The sequence below is a fragment of the Gastrolobium bilobum genome, unplaced genomic scaffold (assembly GCF_033153095.1).
Source record: "Gastrolobium bilobum isolate Gb01-03AN ecotype WA unplaced genomic scaffold, APGP_CSIRO_Gbil_v1 utg23985, whole genome shotgun sequence".
NCBI lineage: Eukaryota > Viridiplantae > Streptophyta > Magnoliopsida > Fabales > Fabaceae > Gastrolobium > Gastrolobium bilobum.
The window spans coordinates 23,080-42,192 of record NW_026900108.1 but is presented as its reverse complement, the minus strand read 5'-3'; the positions used below and the strand labels follow the sequence as shown (position 1 = coordinate 42,192).

Here is a 19,113-nt window from a genome sequence, read left to right as displayed (position 1 = left end):
TCAAAATCTGTTTGGCCTAACTTATGCTTATAAGGAGCTTCTAACTTAAAAAAAGAGAGGATCCAAACCGCCACTAATTGTGTACATACGGTACGTTATGCATTTCATAACTAATAATCCAATAAGATAACACGATGATATTTTTTCTTTTAAATTTTTAATAATCCAGAAATAGTTACGACACTCTGAATTTTTTAATTATTAATGAATTATAAAATAGGAGATGATCATTTTTTTCCCCATATATTTGATGTAAATCTCGTAATTTTAAAATTATTTTTGACCGAACCTAATTACTTTGGGTGACACATTTGGTGACTTTTTGCTTCTCATTCCCCATAGTTACGACACTCTTTTCATTCTTTTATTTCTAGTTAACACATTTGGTGACTTTTTGCTTTGGGACAAAAGAACTTGAATAATTTAACCACGGTGATAAATTTAAAACTTGAAGTATTTGTCCCAACCATATAATTATAAAAAGTTCTATTACTGGCATACTCGATCGCATTTCGCTGTACTGTAACTATTCTCTTTTCATTCTTTTATTTCTAGTTAACACATTTGGTGACTTTTTGCTTTGGGACAAAAGAACTTGAATAATTTAACCACGGTGACAAAAAATTGACCGCAACAATATTTTTTTAAGTTATTTGTACAGTGTCGTGACAACTAGAAAAATAAATGCACTGTGTTCGTATCAAAAGTTTTGACCGGTTATCAAATTTGTGTTGTATTAAGTTGAAGTATTCATATTCGTGTCAAATTCAAATCCTGTCATATCGTATCGTGTCATAAATTTTAAATTTGATACCAAATCTTAACTGTTGATTTTCACCGATCAATGATAATAATTTTGGCTAATCACTTATTAATTAATTATTAATTTTTAATAAATGATAATCGTTGATTGACGAAAATCGATTAAGATTTGGTGTCAAATTTCAAAATTTAACACCGATGTCAAATAATTCTATATGTTTACTAATCAAGGGACCTCGAATACAAGAATAGATCCTCTTGTGTTAAAATTTCACATGAGACTATATGTTAATCAAGATAGAGATAGATATAATTGTATATATATCTCTCTTTACATGCATTAAATAAGTGGAGTCTAATCAATATTGATGAAAATAGAGATTAACACAAAAATTTCATATCATCTTGTAAAATCTTAATGGGTTATATTTATCCCATGTTACATAAGAGAAGTCAATTTTCTACCCACACAAAAGAGAGGTGGATCCCACCTCTATTTTTTCTCTTTCCTCTTACATGTGGGTCCCACTTATAATTTTGTTTATATTACATAAGAGAAATTTTTTCCTATGACATAAGAAAATTATTTTCCAATCTTAATATGAGAGAATCTATCTAGAGCCAATACTCTCATGGTCACTAGTACAGAATTTCAATGCCATAATTTTGGAGTGGCTAGTACGTAAACATTTTTTTTAACGAACACAAGCCAATCCCTGATAGAGAAAAATTAAGATACAGAAATATAACTCACAATGTTTGAAGAGGGAATACAAATTTCATAGACTGACTCAAACTTAATATAAACCAGAAACTAAAACTGAAAAACATAACATTAAGAGACACATTACACCCAAATAAACTCTAACTTAATGACTCATTATACTACCCAAAACTGACTCATTATGATACCGTTAAGACTCATCAAACAACTTTAGTGCAGCACATGGCCGTTACATCAAACTTAAAAGACCATTGAATTTTCTAACGGACAAAAAACAAAGAGACTCTAACATTCCCTCCCTTAAAGTGATGTTCTTGAAAAAATCAGTTTACTCCAAATCCTTTGACTTTCTCCATGGAACACATGCCAAGTAATCCCCTGAGCTTTTGAAACGCAACATATTTGAGAGGCTTTGTAAACAAATCAGCAACTTGATCCTCACTTCTACAAAAAATAAGATCAATTATACCAGCCTTTGTAAGATCCCTTAAGAAATGATACTTCACATCTATATGCTTGCTTCTCCCATGTAAAATTGGATTCTTTGACAATTTAATTGCAGAATTATTGTCACAATAAATTAAAGTTGCTCCTTCTTGCTTAAAGTGAAGTTCTTCAAGAATTCTCCTTAGCCAAATGGCTTGGCATGCACAAGCTGTAGCAGCAACAAATTCAGCTTCTGTGCTTGACAAAGTGACAATTGGTTGCTTCTTCGATGCCCAAGAAATAGCACCTGTACCAATCATAAAAACATAACCTGATGTGCTCTTCCTGTCATCTTGATCTCCTGCATAATCACTGTCAGTAAATCCCACTAAATCAGATTTTACACCCTTCTTGTAAAATATCCCGAAAGTTCTTGTTCCTTGCAAGTAGCGAAAGATTCTCTTGGCAGCCAACAAATGTATTTCTGTAGGATTTTCCATATACCTGCTAATTAAACTCACAGAATACATTATGTCTGGTCTTGTTGCAGTGAGATACATCAAACTTCCCACAATTTGTTTGTAGAAGGGGCTGTCAACCTTCTTTCCTTATGAACATACACTCTTTGTTAAGATTGGTGATGAAGGAAAAATGCTTATTGTTTGCTTATATGTAGATGATCTTATATTCACTGGAAATTGTGATGTTATGTTTGAAGAATTTAAAAAGTCTATGATGAATGAGTTTGAAATGACTGATCTTGGTATGATGCATTACCAAGATCAATTGTGGATTTCACACTTGAGGGGGAGATTGTTGGGATATCAAGTGTGATGAGTCCCACATTGGTTGGTAATGAACTAAGTGAAGTGTATATAAGTGAAAGGACTCATGAACCCAATGCCTTAAGGTTTTGGGTTGAGACATGGTGTCGGATCCACTTGCTACGGTTGGTGTAGCTTTAGCTCATTGGTGGTGGCCCCCGCCACGGGCTTCCCCTGGACCCGCTTGACATTGGAGTTTGAGGAAACGAAATTCCCAACAATCCCACCCAAAAAATAAAAGCTAGTAATCGCAGCAAGATAGTAATTGACAATCATAATCTATATTGTGCAACTGCAATTTATTGGACGATTTATTGTTTGAGAAGAATCAACAACCAAAATTACATGAATGAGTTGTCTTCTAGATATATTCAAAAGATTTTAGACATAATGTGGTTTTGTTACATTCTTATTCTAATAGCTCTGAAAATAATATTTTTCCCAATTGGAATGCCATGCGTACAATTTAATTTATACCAAAAAATAAAATAAAAATAAAAAAGCAGACACATGAAAGAGAAGGAACCACTTCCTGGCCAACATTGGTATGCTCGATCTTTATGATCCCAACTTCAAATCTAAGTTTATATTGTGAGATCATCAAATATCAATAGTAGTGACCGCAGAATTACTTGAAAGAGCACAATTTGAGCCATGGCCTGCACATAAAGTGATACTGTGAGACATGAAAGAATCAAAGTACAATATTAATACGTATGAATGAAAAATAAGTTTGATCCTTAAATTGATCTTTTTTTTCTAAAGTTTGAGAAATTTAATTATCCAATAAATTTCAATTCTGTCTATTTTGATTGGGGAAAAGTTGCTATTATTTTTTGAATCAAAATCATCGTGATTTAAAAAAATTTTCAACGTGAGGATTAAGATTAGATCCAACCCCACGTCCCCTCCCCACCACCACATGCCAGTGTTAAAAGAATCCATCCAAAGTTGCACTGTTTCTGCCAGCACAATTAAATAAACAAATAATACATATAAAAAGAAAAAAAGAAAAGAAAAAAAGTTGTTCTGTTTTCACATTCTTCAACTCACTATTCACTCCATCTTTTTCTATCTCTCTCTCTCTAAGACACGCCAATAGTAACAGACACATTATATAAGTCTTTGTTTCAGACAACTTTTTCTGCACTCTTTGTCCTTTTGCCTTCAACAAAATTCTGGTTTTGAGTAAGGATCGAAACCCAAGAAAATGGGTTTCTCGTTACCAACTCTAATCCTGTCTCTTCTTCTTCTTCTGTTTTCCCACCAATCAAAGGCTGAGAATTTGGACTCCTTAAGCAATAATGCAACCATTTCTAGTAATGGCAGAAAGCTCGCAGGAAGTTGCAACTTGTTCCATGGCAAATGGGTGTATGACACTTCATACCCTCTCTACAACCCTTCTACATGTCCCTTCATAGATCCACAATTCAATTGCCAAAAGTACGGTCGTCCTGATAAACTCTATGAGAAATATAGGTGGCAACCATTCTCTTGTCCCTTACCAAGGTTTGTACTTTCACTACTTCTGCTTCAACCCTTTTAACTATTTTCATGTATGGCTAAATGGGTGTCAAGTGTTTCTGCAGGTTCAATGCATTGGATTTTCTGGTTAAATATAGAGGGAAGAAGATTATGTTTGTTGGTGACTCTTTGAGCTTAAACCAATTCAATTCACTTGCATGTATGATTCACTCTTGGGTGCCAAAAACCAGAACTACATTCACAAAACAAGACACTCTTTCCACAGTGACATTCCAGGTTGGTTGTGTTTTTTTTTTCTTTCTTTTATTGTTTTTCATCTTTTGAAACTTTTGCGTCAAATGGTAGTGTTGGAAATGATGATTGTCCTTCCAAGTGGTGTCGTTTTTCTATCATATGATGATTGTAATAGTTGTGTGTTAAATTCCCATTTGTATTAAGAAAAAAAAAAAAAAAAACTTTTGAGTATTTGCCTTATTTGAACTCAAATTCTGCTACCTCCAAGTCTGATCCATTTTGGTATGAGGCGGCTGTGCTCAAAACTTGATTTTTGTGCATATTTTTGTGTGTGTGTTGCTGTTAAGCACTGAGCAATAAAGTTTGGAGTCGTGAGTGGTAGGTTCACTTTTCCTTTTGCCGGGGATATTTCTGATTGTTAATTTAGAGGTTAATAAATGTATGTGTCTTAGTTGTTATATTTATTATGATACTTTATTCGAACAGTTACTTTTTCTACCAATTTCGAACGTGCACATAATTTTCTAAGCTAGATCAAAACAAAAAAGAATTAATTAAACAAAAACAAAGTGGAGATCTTTTACTATGAAATTAATCCAGTTTGCTTAAACTACAATATTTTCTATTTTCTATTCTAACACTGCTTTTTTTTATTTTTCTTGTTCATGTGTATAGGAATCCTCAAAACTTTTTTTTTTCTTTCTCAATTGGTGCTTCCAATTATCAATACCTTCTTGCTTTTTATAGAAACTTTGGTAAACAAATGTCTTAATTAGCAATGATTACTGTTGGATATCTAGTTTGTTCTCCATATCTTTGCCCTGTGCATAATAACATCAATCCCGGCCTAGTATTCGCCAGCATTCCAACCACCATCATCATTGGTAACTAAATAATGGACAGAACGGTACTCAGCTAACCCATTCTTCTTCGCATGATCCGTAATGATTGATAATTTAATGTTTGCTTTTTCTTTTTTCTTTCCTCTTATTTAAAATGATCTGAACGATTGATTACCTGCTTTTTATGTTAGCCATGCCAATTATGTAAGCTTCAATCATGCTATTTGCATTATATTGCATATATAATTTCACATAATTGCATATGGGTTCTTTTAGCTTAATAGAACAGAAAAAGTTTTAAATGTGCCATTTAAAATATATCTAATTATACAAAACAGCAACAGTGATTTTACTCTTTCTGGGTACGTTTGTGGATATAACAGTATAATTAGTAAGTGCAACATTCATTTATATTAATGTAAGAATAATAAGTCTTATATCAAATTTTAATCATATAATAGTTATAATTTATTGAAAATTAATAATTAATTAATTATTATAATATTAATCATATAATAGTTATAATTTATTGAAAATTAATAATTAATTAATTATTATAATCTAATAAATTGTAATCGTTAGATTTATAGAAATCAATAATTAAAATTTAGAATAAGACTTTTTATTCTTACATATCACTGTTACGTTTAGTCGTTAATCACTTCCAAAATGGACCACTTGACACTAGTGGCTTGATTCATACGCAGTCCTCTGCTTCCACGACTTTTTCTTTTTAGTGTAAAAAATTGGGCCACTTCTTTGTGATAAGGAAGGATCTTCTTTTTCTTCTAGCTATTTTTATTCCATGGTCTTTTTTTTTTTTAAACCTAGTGGCCAGAGAAGAAATTACTATAAAGAAATTGTATTACAAAATATAAAATCATTAATATAATTTTAAGTGATCAGTAACCAAGTAATCACGAAATGGATCATCATTGTCTTAAGTTATTCACAAATTCTCAATATAAATATTAATTTATTTTCCCCAGGACTATGGTCTCCAGTTATTACTATATCGCACACCATATTTGGTAGACCTTGACCATGAGAATGTTGGACGGGTTCTTAAGCTGGATTCAATAAAGAGTGGTGATGCTTGGAGAGGGATGGATGTTCTGGTATTCAACACATGGCATTGGTGGACCCACACAGGGAATTCACAGCCGTAGGATCAATCTTTCGAATCATCACGTCATAATCAATTTTGTTATTATTATGGGGTGAGTAACACTGATTTTTTGTTTTCATTGAAATTCCACTGCAGGTGGGATTATATTCAAGAGCGTAACAAGTTGTACAAAGACATGAACCGTTTCATTGCTTTCTACAAAGGTTTGACAACTTGGGCTAGATGGGTTAACATAAACGTAAATCCATCACAAACCAAAGTCTTCTTTTTAGGAATTTCTCCCGTGCATTACATGTAAGTTTGTTTATATTTCAATCTAATTGATTAATGAGAAATATGTCTTTCGTGTTGTTGTAAGAGACAATTTTATCTCATTCATACATGAAAAATAGATACATGAAAAATAGATGTGACCCACTTCTTTCTCCTTAGTGGATTTCATCTACATGTATTGCATATGACAAAATTACGAGAAATATATTCTTCTTGATTAATATATGTACTAAGCTGCATCTATATTTTATACTAATTTAAACTAGTATTGGTTTTTATTAACCATGCATGGTGGTGTATATGATGTGGTTAATTAGGGGGAGAGATTGGAATCAACCTGAAAAATCATGCATGAGTGAGACAGAACCATTCTTTGGTTTGAAGTACCCTGCAGGGACACCTATGGCTTGGGTGGTGGTGAACAAGGTTTTGAGCAGAATAAAGAAGCCAGTGTCTTTCCTTGATGTGACTACACTCTCTCAGTACCGGAAAGATGCACATCCTGAAGGGTACAGTGGGGTTATGCCAACAGATTGTAGTCATTGGTGTCTTCCAGGACTTCCTGATACTTGGAATGTGCTTCTTCATGCAGCTCTTTTTGGTTAGAGGAAGCAGTGACTTTGCAACTTGGTTTATTAGGTCCAATTTATTAGAGGAAAACCCATTGTTTTCTACTGTAGGAAATATTTAATTGGGCATTTTGTTTTCTTGGAATTGGACAATAAAAGAATTTGATGCTCCAAATTGTAAATTTTCATATTATTTTGGCATAAACATGCCTTTATTGTACCAAATACCCCCTTTGGAATATTGAAAAGCATTTGCAGTTAACTTACCTTTGGAATGACGTGCTGCTGGATGGTTGTGACTTGTGAATAGAGTACTTTATGAAAGTTCTCTTTCTTGAAGCCTAAGAATAAAAAAAACATTCTATTTCAACTATTTAATAAAAAGAAAGTGGTTTCTTTATTGTCACGATTACACCAAACAGTGAGAAAAATAAAACAAATGATGATAACTTCAATAGAAAAAGAAAAAAGGTTATAGCTAATGGAAGCAAAAATGAGTGTTTGATAAAAAAACAAAACTGTGGGGAATGGTTGTAGCTTGTATTGGTAAATCAGTTTACATGGCAAGTGCTCTGAAATTTGTTCGGGTTGGGCTGTGTAATGGGCTTATAAGTTTCAGTCCATTTCCCAAATGGAACCCAAATAACTAAAGATATGCTAAAGTGCCCACTAAGAGGTATTACCAATAGAGGTGGCAAAGTGGGCGGCCCGCCCCGTCCGCCCCATCCCGCCATCAACCCGTCAAAAAATGAGTCAACTCGTCTCGTTTTGCTTTTAAAGGTGGGCTGAAAAACTCAGCCCGTCCCGTTCCGTTTGGCGAGTTGGGAGAGTTGGCCCGCCAGCCCGAGCCTATTTTACACTAACCCGTCTCGGCCCGCCAATGCTCGCCGTCAACCCGCCAAAAAATGAGCCCGCCTCACCCCACCCCATTTTTAAGATGGGTTAAAAAACTCAGCCCACTTCATCCCATTTAATGGGTTGGATAGGTTGGCCCCCCTGATGTGAGCCTGTTTTGCCGGGTGTAATTACTAATATAAAAAGTAATAATGCCAATGATGAAATCCTTGTTTTACATGTACGAAAGGTGAACATTCATGTAATAAAAAAAGAAAAAAAGGGTTAACATTCTATATAACTCATTGGGGCCAGGTGTCTTCCATTTATTGTACTCATTCCAACGAAGCACCCCAAGTTTGCACGTGTCTTAATCAGGGAAGCCCTCAAATCCAAATATCCAATGATCCTAATCTCAGTATGTATTCGACTGTACACGCTGGCTGAGTCATATCAATTAGTTCCAAGACCCTCACACGTTGCATTAACCCCCAGGTCTTGTTCCACATGTCCTCTTTCATGCAAACACATCCAACACCAACCTTATCCATTTTCTTCTTTTAAATCACTTATACATGCGCATGCAAACTTCAGATATCTGTGTCTTCAAACACAACAGAGATTGTTCTTTTGAGAGTTTAAGTAGAAAAAAAAGAAAACAACTAACATGGCGTCTGAGCAACTTTCTAGCAGAGACAACACTACGACAGAGGGAGAGATTCAAGTTGAGAAACACACAGTTCCAAAGATGACCACACACTTTGAGCACCTTGCTGAGCAAGCAAAAGAATCTGATGTTACCGGTGGGAAGGAGACACCACAGGGTAGCATAGAAGTGTTGCAAGGTGGCGAACGCAACAAAGAGCATGGTGGGAAAGCCATTGGTGATGTTGGTGGACGTGGGAAAACAAGAGAGACTCATGAATTGGGAACTCAGTTTGAGTCCCTCGTTGATAAAGTGAAGGGTGAAGATCGCAAGGAGAAGAAAGAGAGTGACCGTAGTGGTAATATAGTTGGAGACAAAAAGGGTGAAGAAGAAGAACTCAGAAGACAAACCAGAGAGGTAAGAGGAAGATCGGGAAAAGAAGGAAGAGGAAGAGAAAGCATAGGGAAAGTAGTGGCAGAGAAAGGAAGAGGAAGAGAGGAAGCAAGAGATGAAGAGTGTGCTGAGAATGAAGGTGAAAGATTGGTCAAATTTGATGAACAGAAAGGAAGAGGAAAAGAAGATGATAAAGCAAGAGAGAAGAGTGAAAGACCTTCAACCTGGGAAGAGATTTCAAAGCACAGAGATGAAGCTCAAAAGGAAACAAAGGAGAGATATGAAAGAGCAAAACAAGCAGCAAGCGAGACAGTGAACAACACAACACAAACTGCACTAGAGAAAAGTGCACAGGCAAAGGACATTGCAATGGAGAAGGCATCACAAGCCAAGGATACAACAATGGAGAAGGGTAAACAAGGCTATGCAACAACCAAAGACACCATCAAAGGTGCTGCAAAAACTGCTGTGGAATACACTGCACCAGTGGCAGAGAAGGCCAAAGGTTACACCATTCAAGCTGCAGAGAAGGCCAAGGATGTTACCGTGGGAAGTGGCAAGACTGCAGCTGAATATGCCGGAAAAGTGGCTGCGGATATCAAGGACAAGGCCACCGTGGCAGGGTGGACGGCGGCGAATTATTCGGCTGAGAAGACGGTGGAGGGAACCAAAGCGGCGGTCAATGTTGTTGGGGGAGCAACAGGGTATGCAGGTAATAAGGCTGCTGAGCTTGCTGCAAAATCTGTGGGTGCTGTTAAAGGCTTAGCTGCTTCAGCTGGTGAAACTGCTAAGGAGTACACAGCAAGGAAGAAAGAGGAGGCAAAGAGGGAATTGGAGGCAAAAAGAGCATCTCAAAATCAGGTTCTATTTTATATAATGATTATAATTTATAATCACTCTATGCTTTTGTTGTGTCCTTAATTAGATACCTTATATAATGGACTACTTACTTTTAATACCCCATGAAGCTTAAGATAGAATAAAGTTTGATTCAGCTGATCCAAATAACTGTGGCAATAACATAAGTTAGTAATGAATTTAAAATGATTATTGCTAGCAAGTTCTATGGATTTGAAGTGTTTGTGGGACTTTTTTCTAAGGCCAGTTGTCTACAGTTATCCTTTTTTCACTAACTACGATCGGTTGTTTTTTTTCTCTTTCCCTCTGATGTGGCGGAGAGAGAAAATACAATTTTAATGTATATCCGGTAGAGAACTTTATCTAAATTCACTGCTTTGATGTTCTTGGAGACTAAGAGTTAACACTTTGATTTAGGAAGGTGAGGAGAGACCATCAGAGGGTGTTGGCGAAACTGTAAGCCAGTATGCACAAAAAATGAAACCAAGTGGGGAAAGCTTTGAGAGAGGGCAAGCACAAGGTAGTAATCAAGAGGGGAAGGGAAGCAATGTGTTGAGCAATGTAGCGGAGCAAGGTCAAGAAGGACAAGGGGGTGGTGTGTTGAGTGCTATTGGCGAAGCCATATCAGAAATTGCGCAGACAACTAAATCAATGGTTATTGGTGACGACAAAGGAGAGTCAAGGCAGAGCTTTGGGTCACATGAAGGTGATCAAGCACCAAAGAGTGTTTGAGTCTATTTAAACAGTGTGTTTCGTGGAGGTTTTATAATCTGTATCATGCTTAGCTGTGAGTTTGATGTTTTGGTTTTGTTCCATGGAGTTGTGAATAAATAAGAATCTCCTTTTTGAGATTCCAAAGAAGAGTACAAATATGTATGTCTATTTCTTTTTGTAATCAATGGAAGTTTTGTTTCTCTAAACATAATGAATTTACTGTTGATGCAATTTGTGGCCTAACACTCAAATTGACGCGGAATTAATATGTTATAAAAGAATTTACCAAAAATGGAAGCTCTTGTTTTCTCAATTTATCTTATTTTAAAGAGAATCTGTCTGTATCAACTTGGGAAAAAAACAAAAAAAGGATTGAAGGAATTCAGAGTAATGTACTATAGGCTTCCATTGTACAAGTTTATGTCAATGAACAAGAATAATTATTGGATAATACCCTGTTCGATTCAAACAGAAAAATAATGACTACTTGCCTTTAAATTTATGTATGAACTTTCAAGAGTCCCAAATGGGGCCAAAGGCAGGGATCTTAGCCCTCTTGCATGCTCTAAGGACATCTCTACTTCCTTCAGGGTTGCTAGTAACAATAACCACTTCAACATTCCACCTAATAGCAGCATCCACACTCATCTCAGCCACATTGGGGCGACCTGAAATTGCCGTGTCATGAACTATCACTTTGTCCTTTGAATATTTATTCACCAAATCACTTATCTCCTTTCCAAAGTTCAATTCAATATCCTTTGCCACCCATATTAAGCATACATCAGCTTGGCTTGGCTGCAATAAAAATGATAAGAACACACAAATTCCAGAGCCTGTGGCCACTAACAACACCCTTTGATACAAATTCACTAGGTAAGGCAAGCCTGCAAAATGCATTGTGCGAACCCAAAGATGCTTTGGTGGGGTAGAAATCAAGGACTTGGTAAAGTCACCAACTGCACCAGCAAGTATCATGTGCTCTTTCTTTCCATCAGATATGATTCCAAAAGCATGCCATTCTGAAAAGGGTGATGGACTTATTCTACCTAGTAACCCTGCTTGAACACCACCTTCAAACTTTATGATTGAAGCATGGCCTGATGGTGCTGATACACTAACTGGTACCTTTCTAATAGTTAACCAAGGAATGACAATGAGAATTGTGATGGCTAAAGTGAACCAAAATTCTTGCTTCTTGACCACCATAGATATGGTCAAGTTATAGGTATGTGAATTGGGTTCATAACTTAAAGAAAGAAGAATGAATAACCAGAGAAGGATGAGGGCCATCCAACCTGCAAATCGGTGTGTACGCTCAAAAACATTGTGATGAAGAAGGCGTACAAGAGGGAAAGCTGCAAGTGAAGAGAGTGAAATGAGTGATAGTATGGTAAATGCAACCCCAATAATCTCTGGGGAAGATTTGTCTTTGTTTTTCATAGTAAGAACTAGAGAATAAACAAGCCAGGCTATAGAAGAAACACCACAGCCACTATGAATTCCTCCAAGGCTTTGAAGGAATGAAGTGGTGGCAGTTTTGATTCTAAGAGAAACACAAGGCCTCCCAATAGTTTTCACACACAACCAAAAAACCACTCTCAAGGCTGCTTCACTTCTACACAATGTTAGAGCTAGAATGTTTCCAATGGAGAATAGTGCAGCTTTGGTCTTGGCATATGGGAAATACCCTGCAGCTGAAAGAGTCAATGCCACCACATTCAAGATCATGCAAACAAGAAATAGCCCTTTGTAAACTGTGAACCCTTGATCTAGCAGAATTATGGATAGCCTTGAACTCCTTGGTGGATCAGATTTGGGTAGTAGCTTCTGTGCCTTAACCCCAATAGCTTTTTCTGGTTTTTCTATATCTTGAACTTCAGCTAGGAACTCTATTACCTCAACATCATCAGCATCAATGTCAATGTCACAGAAGTGGCTGCTAGTCCTACTCCGATTTGGACTAATTGTATTAGGCTGAGGAAGAACTTTGAATGAACTGGTTCGAGTCCATGGGAGCCAAAGCCAAGTGTGAGTTCGATCCTGCTTTGTTGGTGGTGATCCAATTGCAAAAGGGTTGCTTCTGTTAGGATTGATCTCAAATGCCACCCCACGACAACTTGTAAACCTGGCTATCTTCATCTCTGTACCTTCCATTTCTTCCATGGTGAATTGATAATCTGTCGGCTTGAATATAACAATAATGATAGCTAGATAATCTCATTACACAGTACAGCTATAGCTAGTGGAGTTCCATATGCAGGTTACATATCACCTCCTAGATAATCTATATATAAAGAGTAATGCTAAATCCTCTTGAAACAATTAGCGTAAGATTCTTTTATTTAAATGAAGTGTTTTATGTTTGTTATATTACATAACATAACTCTACTTTCTTACATACACATCAAAGAGGTGGGGTCCACATATTTTTTTCTCTCTTTCATCATCTCACTTTCTCTCTCTGCTTTGTTGTGTAAACGAAAGTAAAGTTATGTTTTGTAACATAACAAACATAAAAGCCTTAAATGAAAAGGTAAACTTTTTTGATAAGGAGGGTACAAATCAATGATTTGCAGTATAATAATAACGAAAACCATTTTGTTATGCTGTTGGAAAAGAAAATCTCTCTTGCAAAAAAAAAAAAAACGATGTACTAAGGATAGTTGGGGTGTTAATCGGCCGAGCCGGGAATATATTAGACTGGCCTAGCTTGTAACATGTTATGAATATAATTATCGGCTTCTGGCCTGATTTATTTACAAAATATAAAAGTCTGGGCTTAACCTGTTAAAAAAAAAAGACAACAAAAATTTATCAAAACCCAACATACAATCAACAACACTAATAGTTCCACAAAATCTCATAAATTCAATGTATATTCAAATAACATAATATAGAATAAAATCATTCAAAAAACCTGCTTAACCAATAAACTAAATCATTCAAAATCATATTATCTAAAAAAAGCAGCAAAATAATAATAATAAGAATAATAATACATCCATTTTTTTCAACTATTACATATGAAAAATGAACAGGGCCAGCAATCAGGAATCAAAAAACGTTAAATCGTCTGCAAATAAATCAGAGTTAACATTACACAAAAATATATCAATAATAGCATAAGAGAGACCACCGAGAGACCTTCAACAAGAGAGAAAGGTGAAATGCTCGGAGCTAGATGACAAAAATCGAAAGGAAAAACGATGGTGAAATATTTGGAGATGGCTTTGATGAAGAGAATGACGAAGTTGGAGAATGGTTGCTTGATGGTTTGAGTGGGATGGGCGTGACGATGAGAGTGAAAATTAGTTTAGTATAAAAAATAAAAATAAAAAAGTTAGTAGACCAACCTGACGATCTTTAAGGTGAGACTTTTGAATTGAAGCATGATACATTTTTAGTAAATAAACTATTATACAAGTCTAAGTTTAGATCCAATAACTAAAACACACAGACCAGACCAGGACTATACAAGCCGGGTCATAGGCTCCCGAAAGGCCCTTGGCTCCTTTAACACCCATATGTAGTACATAGTTATAATATTAAAGCGGTTTTTTTCTCTATTCTTATATTGTCGATTGACATAGAGGAGAGAGAAAAATAATTTTACCATTATAACTTTGTACTAACTTTAGTACAGAGTTATTTTTTTTCAGGAGATAATTCTCTTATGCAATATGAAAAAAATTATATTCTAATAATAATATTTTATTTTTATAACAGAGGAATATATATAATAATAATATGATAAGAAGGGTATGTGTCAATTATTCATTTTGTAATAACGAGTGTACTTTTTGGGAAATGAGAAATGTTTCTTCAATATCTGAAATTATATAACAACGTGCATGTATCGATTTCGATAATAAGTTTTTCAAAGAAAAAAAATATTGTGAATCCTGACACACCGAAGACAGATTATGATGCTAATTAATTACATAGGAAAAAATATTAAAAGCAAAAGCATTTAATAAGGAGGGCATATATAAAATCATTCATGCTATAATAAGAAGTGTATGATAAGGATTCTGTAGTTATCCACTATAATCTCTTGGAAATAAGCGCACTCAAGATTTTAGTCGATTTAGCATGTGGACAAGCATTAAAAAAATGTACACCTAAGACAGACCCTGCTTCTCTAATTGCTAGCAATTTTTACCATCAACAATTATGTTAATGGTTTCTTCTCTCGTATATCAACTTCAATTAGATGTGGTCTTAATTTCCTTATACCTGTCAAGATATGAAATATATTTTGCTAGAATATTAAACAAAGGAACGAGGACTGCACGTTCGAATGTGCCTGGGCAAATATCTCAAACCTATTATATAGCCGCAGAATCTTTGTGATATTGCTGGTAAAGTCTTATAAACGTTGCATTATTGTGGTTCATCACAAGAGAAACCTCTGGTAAAGGAGACATTTTTTTTACTAAGTAAATACAATTACTAGGAAAATGAGTTTGGTAAGAAAATTAAAAAAAATTATTTGGTTGGTGAAAATTTTACCGAAAAAATTGAGTTAGAAGAGGTAGTATTGTTATCATCACTTTTTTCTCACTTGCTCAGCTATATATGCAAATACTATGTTCAAGTTGGAAAACTTCAACAGTGCATTTTGTGCATTTTTGCACTTGATTCTCAATTGCTAGGCAAAAGAGATTGGTGGGCAAATTTTTATAAACCCTCTACCAAACAAAGACATCAATTCCCAAACTCAAATAGATGGGCATCTCCACCAAAAACTTCAACCAAACACTACCTTTAAGAGTTCTCATTCTATATACTGACATTATCTTGAGGAAACTTGTTAGAAATTTTCTCGACAAATGAAACAAACAAAGCTAAATCCTATCTGGAAACAATGATAAACATGTATCAACTTGTCAAAAATGAAGATAATATATTTCTTTTTTCTTTTAAATGTGAGTTCCTCTTATAGTACGTGGTATTCTTAACTCCCGACCACAATTTTCAGTGTACTAATCGGATATATTAGTTTCAATACAACTTCGTGGAACGTGGTTGATGTCACTTTGTATTATATTGTCGGCAAACATGAAAAATAATCATATTAGAAAAGAAAGAAGAAAAAAATGGTGCATAATTAAAATTTCATGAATGTTATAGTTTGACATGAATTTGATTTAGTATATAAGTTTAAGGTAGTTTCCAAAACAGATTTTCTCACTGTATATTATTGGTTAATTTAAATCAAGTAGGTTTCACCAATTTTTAAAAATTACACAAATAAAACATGTCATTCCTATTACTTCCATTATTTACCTCAACTTGTTATGTAAAATTTACTTGTTATCAAAGAATTAATATTCAGAAAACTGTACCATATTTTAGGTTTTACTTTGGAATTTATTATTTTTAAAAGAAATTGTTTGAATAATTATTCTTAAAGTGTATAATTACAACTAAATAATATGATAACGGTTAAAAAAACATAGGATAACAAAAAATATGATGGCATAAACATTTTCAAAATAATTTTTTTAAAAAAAAGTATTTTTTATATTGTTGTATTGACGTAAAATGTCCAATTTCATGAATGCAATTGTTCATTTTTCAACACCATGTTTTCCAATTGGTTGGTGATCTGGATAAAATATAATAGGCTCACTAAAGGCTAAAATCCAAAATGTTAAGGCCCAAAACATAGGGCTCGAACAGAGCGCGATATCTCCATCGCGCATAACGAATCGGGGGACGCGATGGCTTCATCGCGCCCAGACTGCCTTTAAACATGACTTCAGAACTAAGGAATAAATCAAATAAAGCACGGATAAGAAGCCACCGCGTCACGGAACCAATACGTAAAGGACAACTCCAACTTGCCACCACTCTACCAAGATAGCTCGACATAATAGAGATAAGGGCAGAAAGACACTAGCTGAACCTGCAGCCCATAAACAGCCAATCAGAAGGCATATCGCCTACCAAAGGCGGCATTAGATTCACTATATAAACAAAAGGTATATATCAGGTATGACAATCTAATTCAGTAAGAATACCACTCAAACCTAGCTCTGATACTGACTTGAGCGTCAGAGTGTATAATAACCCTTACTAGTAATTGTAGATTTAATATCGAAGAATAATTAGAAGTAAAAGAAATAAAGTTACCTTTGGTGAAAAAGGAGTTAAAATGACAGTTAAGGAGTAAAAATGCAGGTAAATAAAGTTACCCGAAAGTAAAAATTATAAATATTACCATAAAAATATTCTGGACCAGTGTGCAAAATTTGGTATGGAATGGAGGTGTGTAGATAAATAAACATTTACTCAGTTGAATTTAACACTACCTATATAAGTGAAATTTCAAAAAAAAAAAAAGGATACAACCCCGTCTTCTTCTTCCTCTCGGACAGAACCGTGGCCTTGGTGTGCTTCCAGGGCTAGGAATTCATTTCTTCTACAAGCTATTTCCACACAATGTGCATTTCATAAAAATTGTAGTGCAACCTCTTGTGATAAAAACTCAAGCCTCCTTTCTCTTTGGGAAGCATTGAATCAAGAGATCTCCTCTCCTTTCCATTTTTGTGTATTGTTCATGGCTGAAGAAAAAAATGATGTTTTGCTATGATTTAAGCTTGAAGATTAACATTTGGTTGGTGTAGGACTTATCCAAGGTAAGAAACTCCATTTGTAATTGTTGAATCCTTGAATTTAAGCTTTAGGTTTTTATGAAAATATTGTTGGAATTTTGTATGTTGAAGAGTATGAATGGTAGTATGTTTTGATGATGAAATATCTATATTGATGTTTGTGGGTTGATTAAATCAATTAGAAGTCAAGAAAGCATAGAAAAATTGCATGAGTTTCCTAACCTATTGTCGGCCATGAAGAGAAAAGCACGCTTGAAATGTGTTCAATGTTGTTTCAATGATGCTTATGAATCCTTAGATAGGTTGGTGTTGAATGGATTAATTAGTTAAACTTGGAAGAACCCTTTTGTACCATTTTCAGCCATGTAGGAAAAAAAAGCATGTTGAAAGGTTGTTAGCATTGCTTTAATAATGGGTAGTGTATATTGATTGATGTAATGTACCATGGATGCAAGTATAAACAATGGAAAACATAAAATCCCATAGACTCCCTATAGGTGCATTTTCGGCCCTTTGAAGCAAAAAAAAAATCACTTGAGAATGTGTTTGATCATGGTTTAGGGATAGTATTTTGCCACATTTTATTATAATAAAATGTGTTGTATTTCAATGTATTAATTGATGAGTTAAGAAGTGAAATGGCTTGAGAAATTGTGAAAAATACCGTGATTCCCTAAGGGTATGTCCGCGACTTTTTGAAGTAAAATGGCATGACTTATATAGAAAATTCTCAAGTGGATACTTGATTAAATTAAAGAACACTAACGATTATAAATTGGTCTAGACTTGTGTAATGGCATAGGATTGACAAAAACGTAAAGAAATGAAAATAAGCGATAAAATGTATGCCTTATGTAAGGATCATGACATAGTATCATTTTATTGATTTTGTTGTGCATTCTTCTCTAGGTGTGCCTAGGGATTGAAAAGGAGTGGAATCTTGTCAAAGCGATATAAGTAACTTGTGCAACAAGTAAGCGTATTGGTAAAGCTTCAAGAGGTAAGCTCTATTTTTAAGGAGTCTTTTTCTGCTTGAGTGCTCCACCATGGTTAGTGAACTATGGTTGGACTGTAACTGTATGACTGTTGTTTAGATGCTTTGTATAGATGCATTCATATAGAGTTATTTGATAACATGATATGACTTGTTCTGATATGATTTCTGTATTGATGGTGTGGTACACTGATGTCTTCTTGGGGTTTCCCCTGAGATTGACGATGTACACCTCTGACATGTTCTGGTTCCACTTGGGGTCCTCCCATGGGAACACGTGCGTTGATTTTCGCTTGGGGTCCTCCCTTGGGAATGACGGCGCACACCTCTGATATGATATGATATGGATATATGCTTTGTTCTATTGGAATCACGTGCGTTGATTTTTGCTTGGGGTCCTCCCTTGGGAATGACGGCGCACGCCTCTGATATGATATGATATGAAATATGCTTTGTTCTGTTATGATATCTGTTATAAATGCATTTGTATACTCTATATCTGACTTTCATGCAGGAGTGAGCCAGGGGTATGGAGAATTCTCTATAAACCTGCAGCTTATTGAGATTTGTAATCTCACCCCTCTTTGGGGACATATTTTCAGGTGCCCAGATTCCCGGTGAGTCCTCACTAGGCAGGGACGCGACCTGTGGCTGAGTCATTGGGACGGATCAACCTTTTGAGTAGCTGTAGGCTACTAACCTTTTGGAGTGCATTTATGTCATTTTGTATTTCCGCATTTGATGGATCATGATATTGATCCTTTATTTTGTATATGGCATGTA

The 19,113-nt window shown here is 35.1% G+C and overlaps 3 protein-coding genes across 3 annotated transcripts; 2 read left to right on the top strand and 1 right to left on the bottom strand.

Annotated features, from left to right (window-relative positions):
* Positions 1-3,837: 3,837 nt before the first annotated feature.
* On the top strand, positions 3,838-7,515 carry LOC133295338 (protein trichome birefringence-like 39). The gene is made up of 5 exons (XM_061494154.1): positions 3,838-4,245; positions 4,326-4,497; positions 6,287-6,462; positions 6,562-6,720; positions 7,017-7,515. Exons 1-5 carry the CDS (start codon positions 3,947-3,949, stop codon positions 7,303-7,305), a joined length of 1,095 nt encoding a protein of 364 aa, XP_061350138.1. The 5' UTR covers positions 3,838-3,946; the 3' UTR covers positions 7,306-7,515.
* A 1,254-nt stretch (positions 7,516-8,769) lies between these two features.
* Positions 8,770-10,731, top strand: LOC133295341 (seed biotin-containing protein SBP65-like). The gene is made up of 2 exons (XM_061494157.1): positions 8,770-10,002; positions 10,417-10,731. The coding sequence occupies exons 1-2, from the start codon at positions 8,770-8,772 to the stop codon at positions 10,729-10,731; spliced, it is 1,548 nt and encodes a 515-aa protein (XP_061350141.1).
* A 495-nt stretch (positions 10,732-11,226) lies between these two features.
* LOC133295339 (adenylate-forming reductase 06235-like) lies at positions 11,227-12,879 on the bottom strand. Its single transcript, XM_061494155.1, has 3 exons — positions 12,075-12,879; positions 11,497-11,990; positions 11,227-11,445 (listed from the first exon to the last, which is right to left on the bottom strand). Exons 1-3 carry the CDS (start codon positions 12,877-12,879, stop codon positions 11,227-11,229), a joined length of 1,518 nt encoding a protein of 505 aa, XP_061350139.1.
* Positions 12,880-19,113: the final 6,234 nt, after the last annotated feature.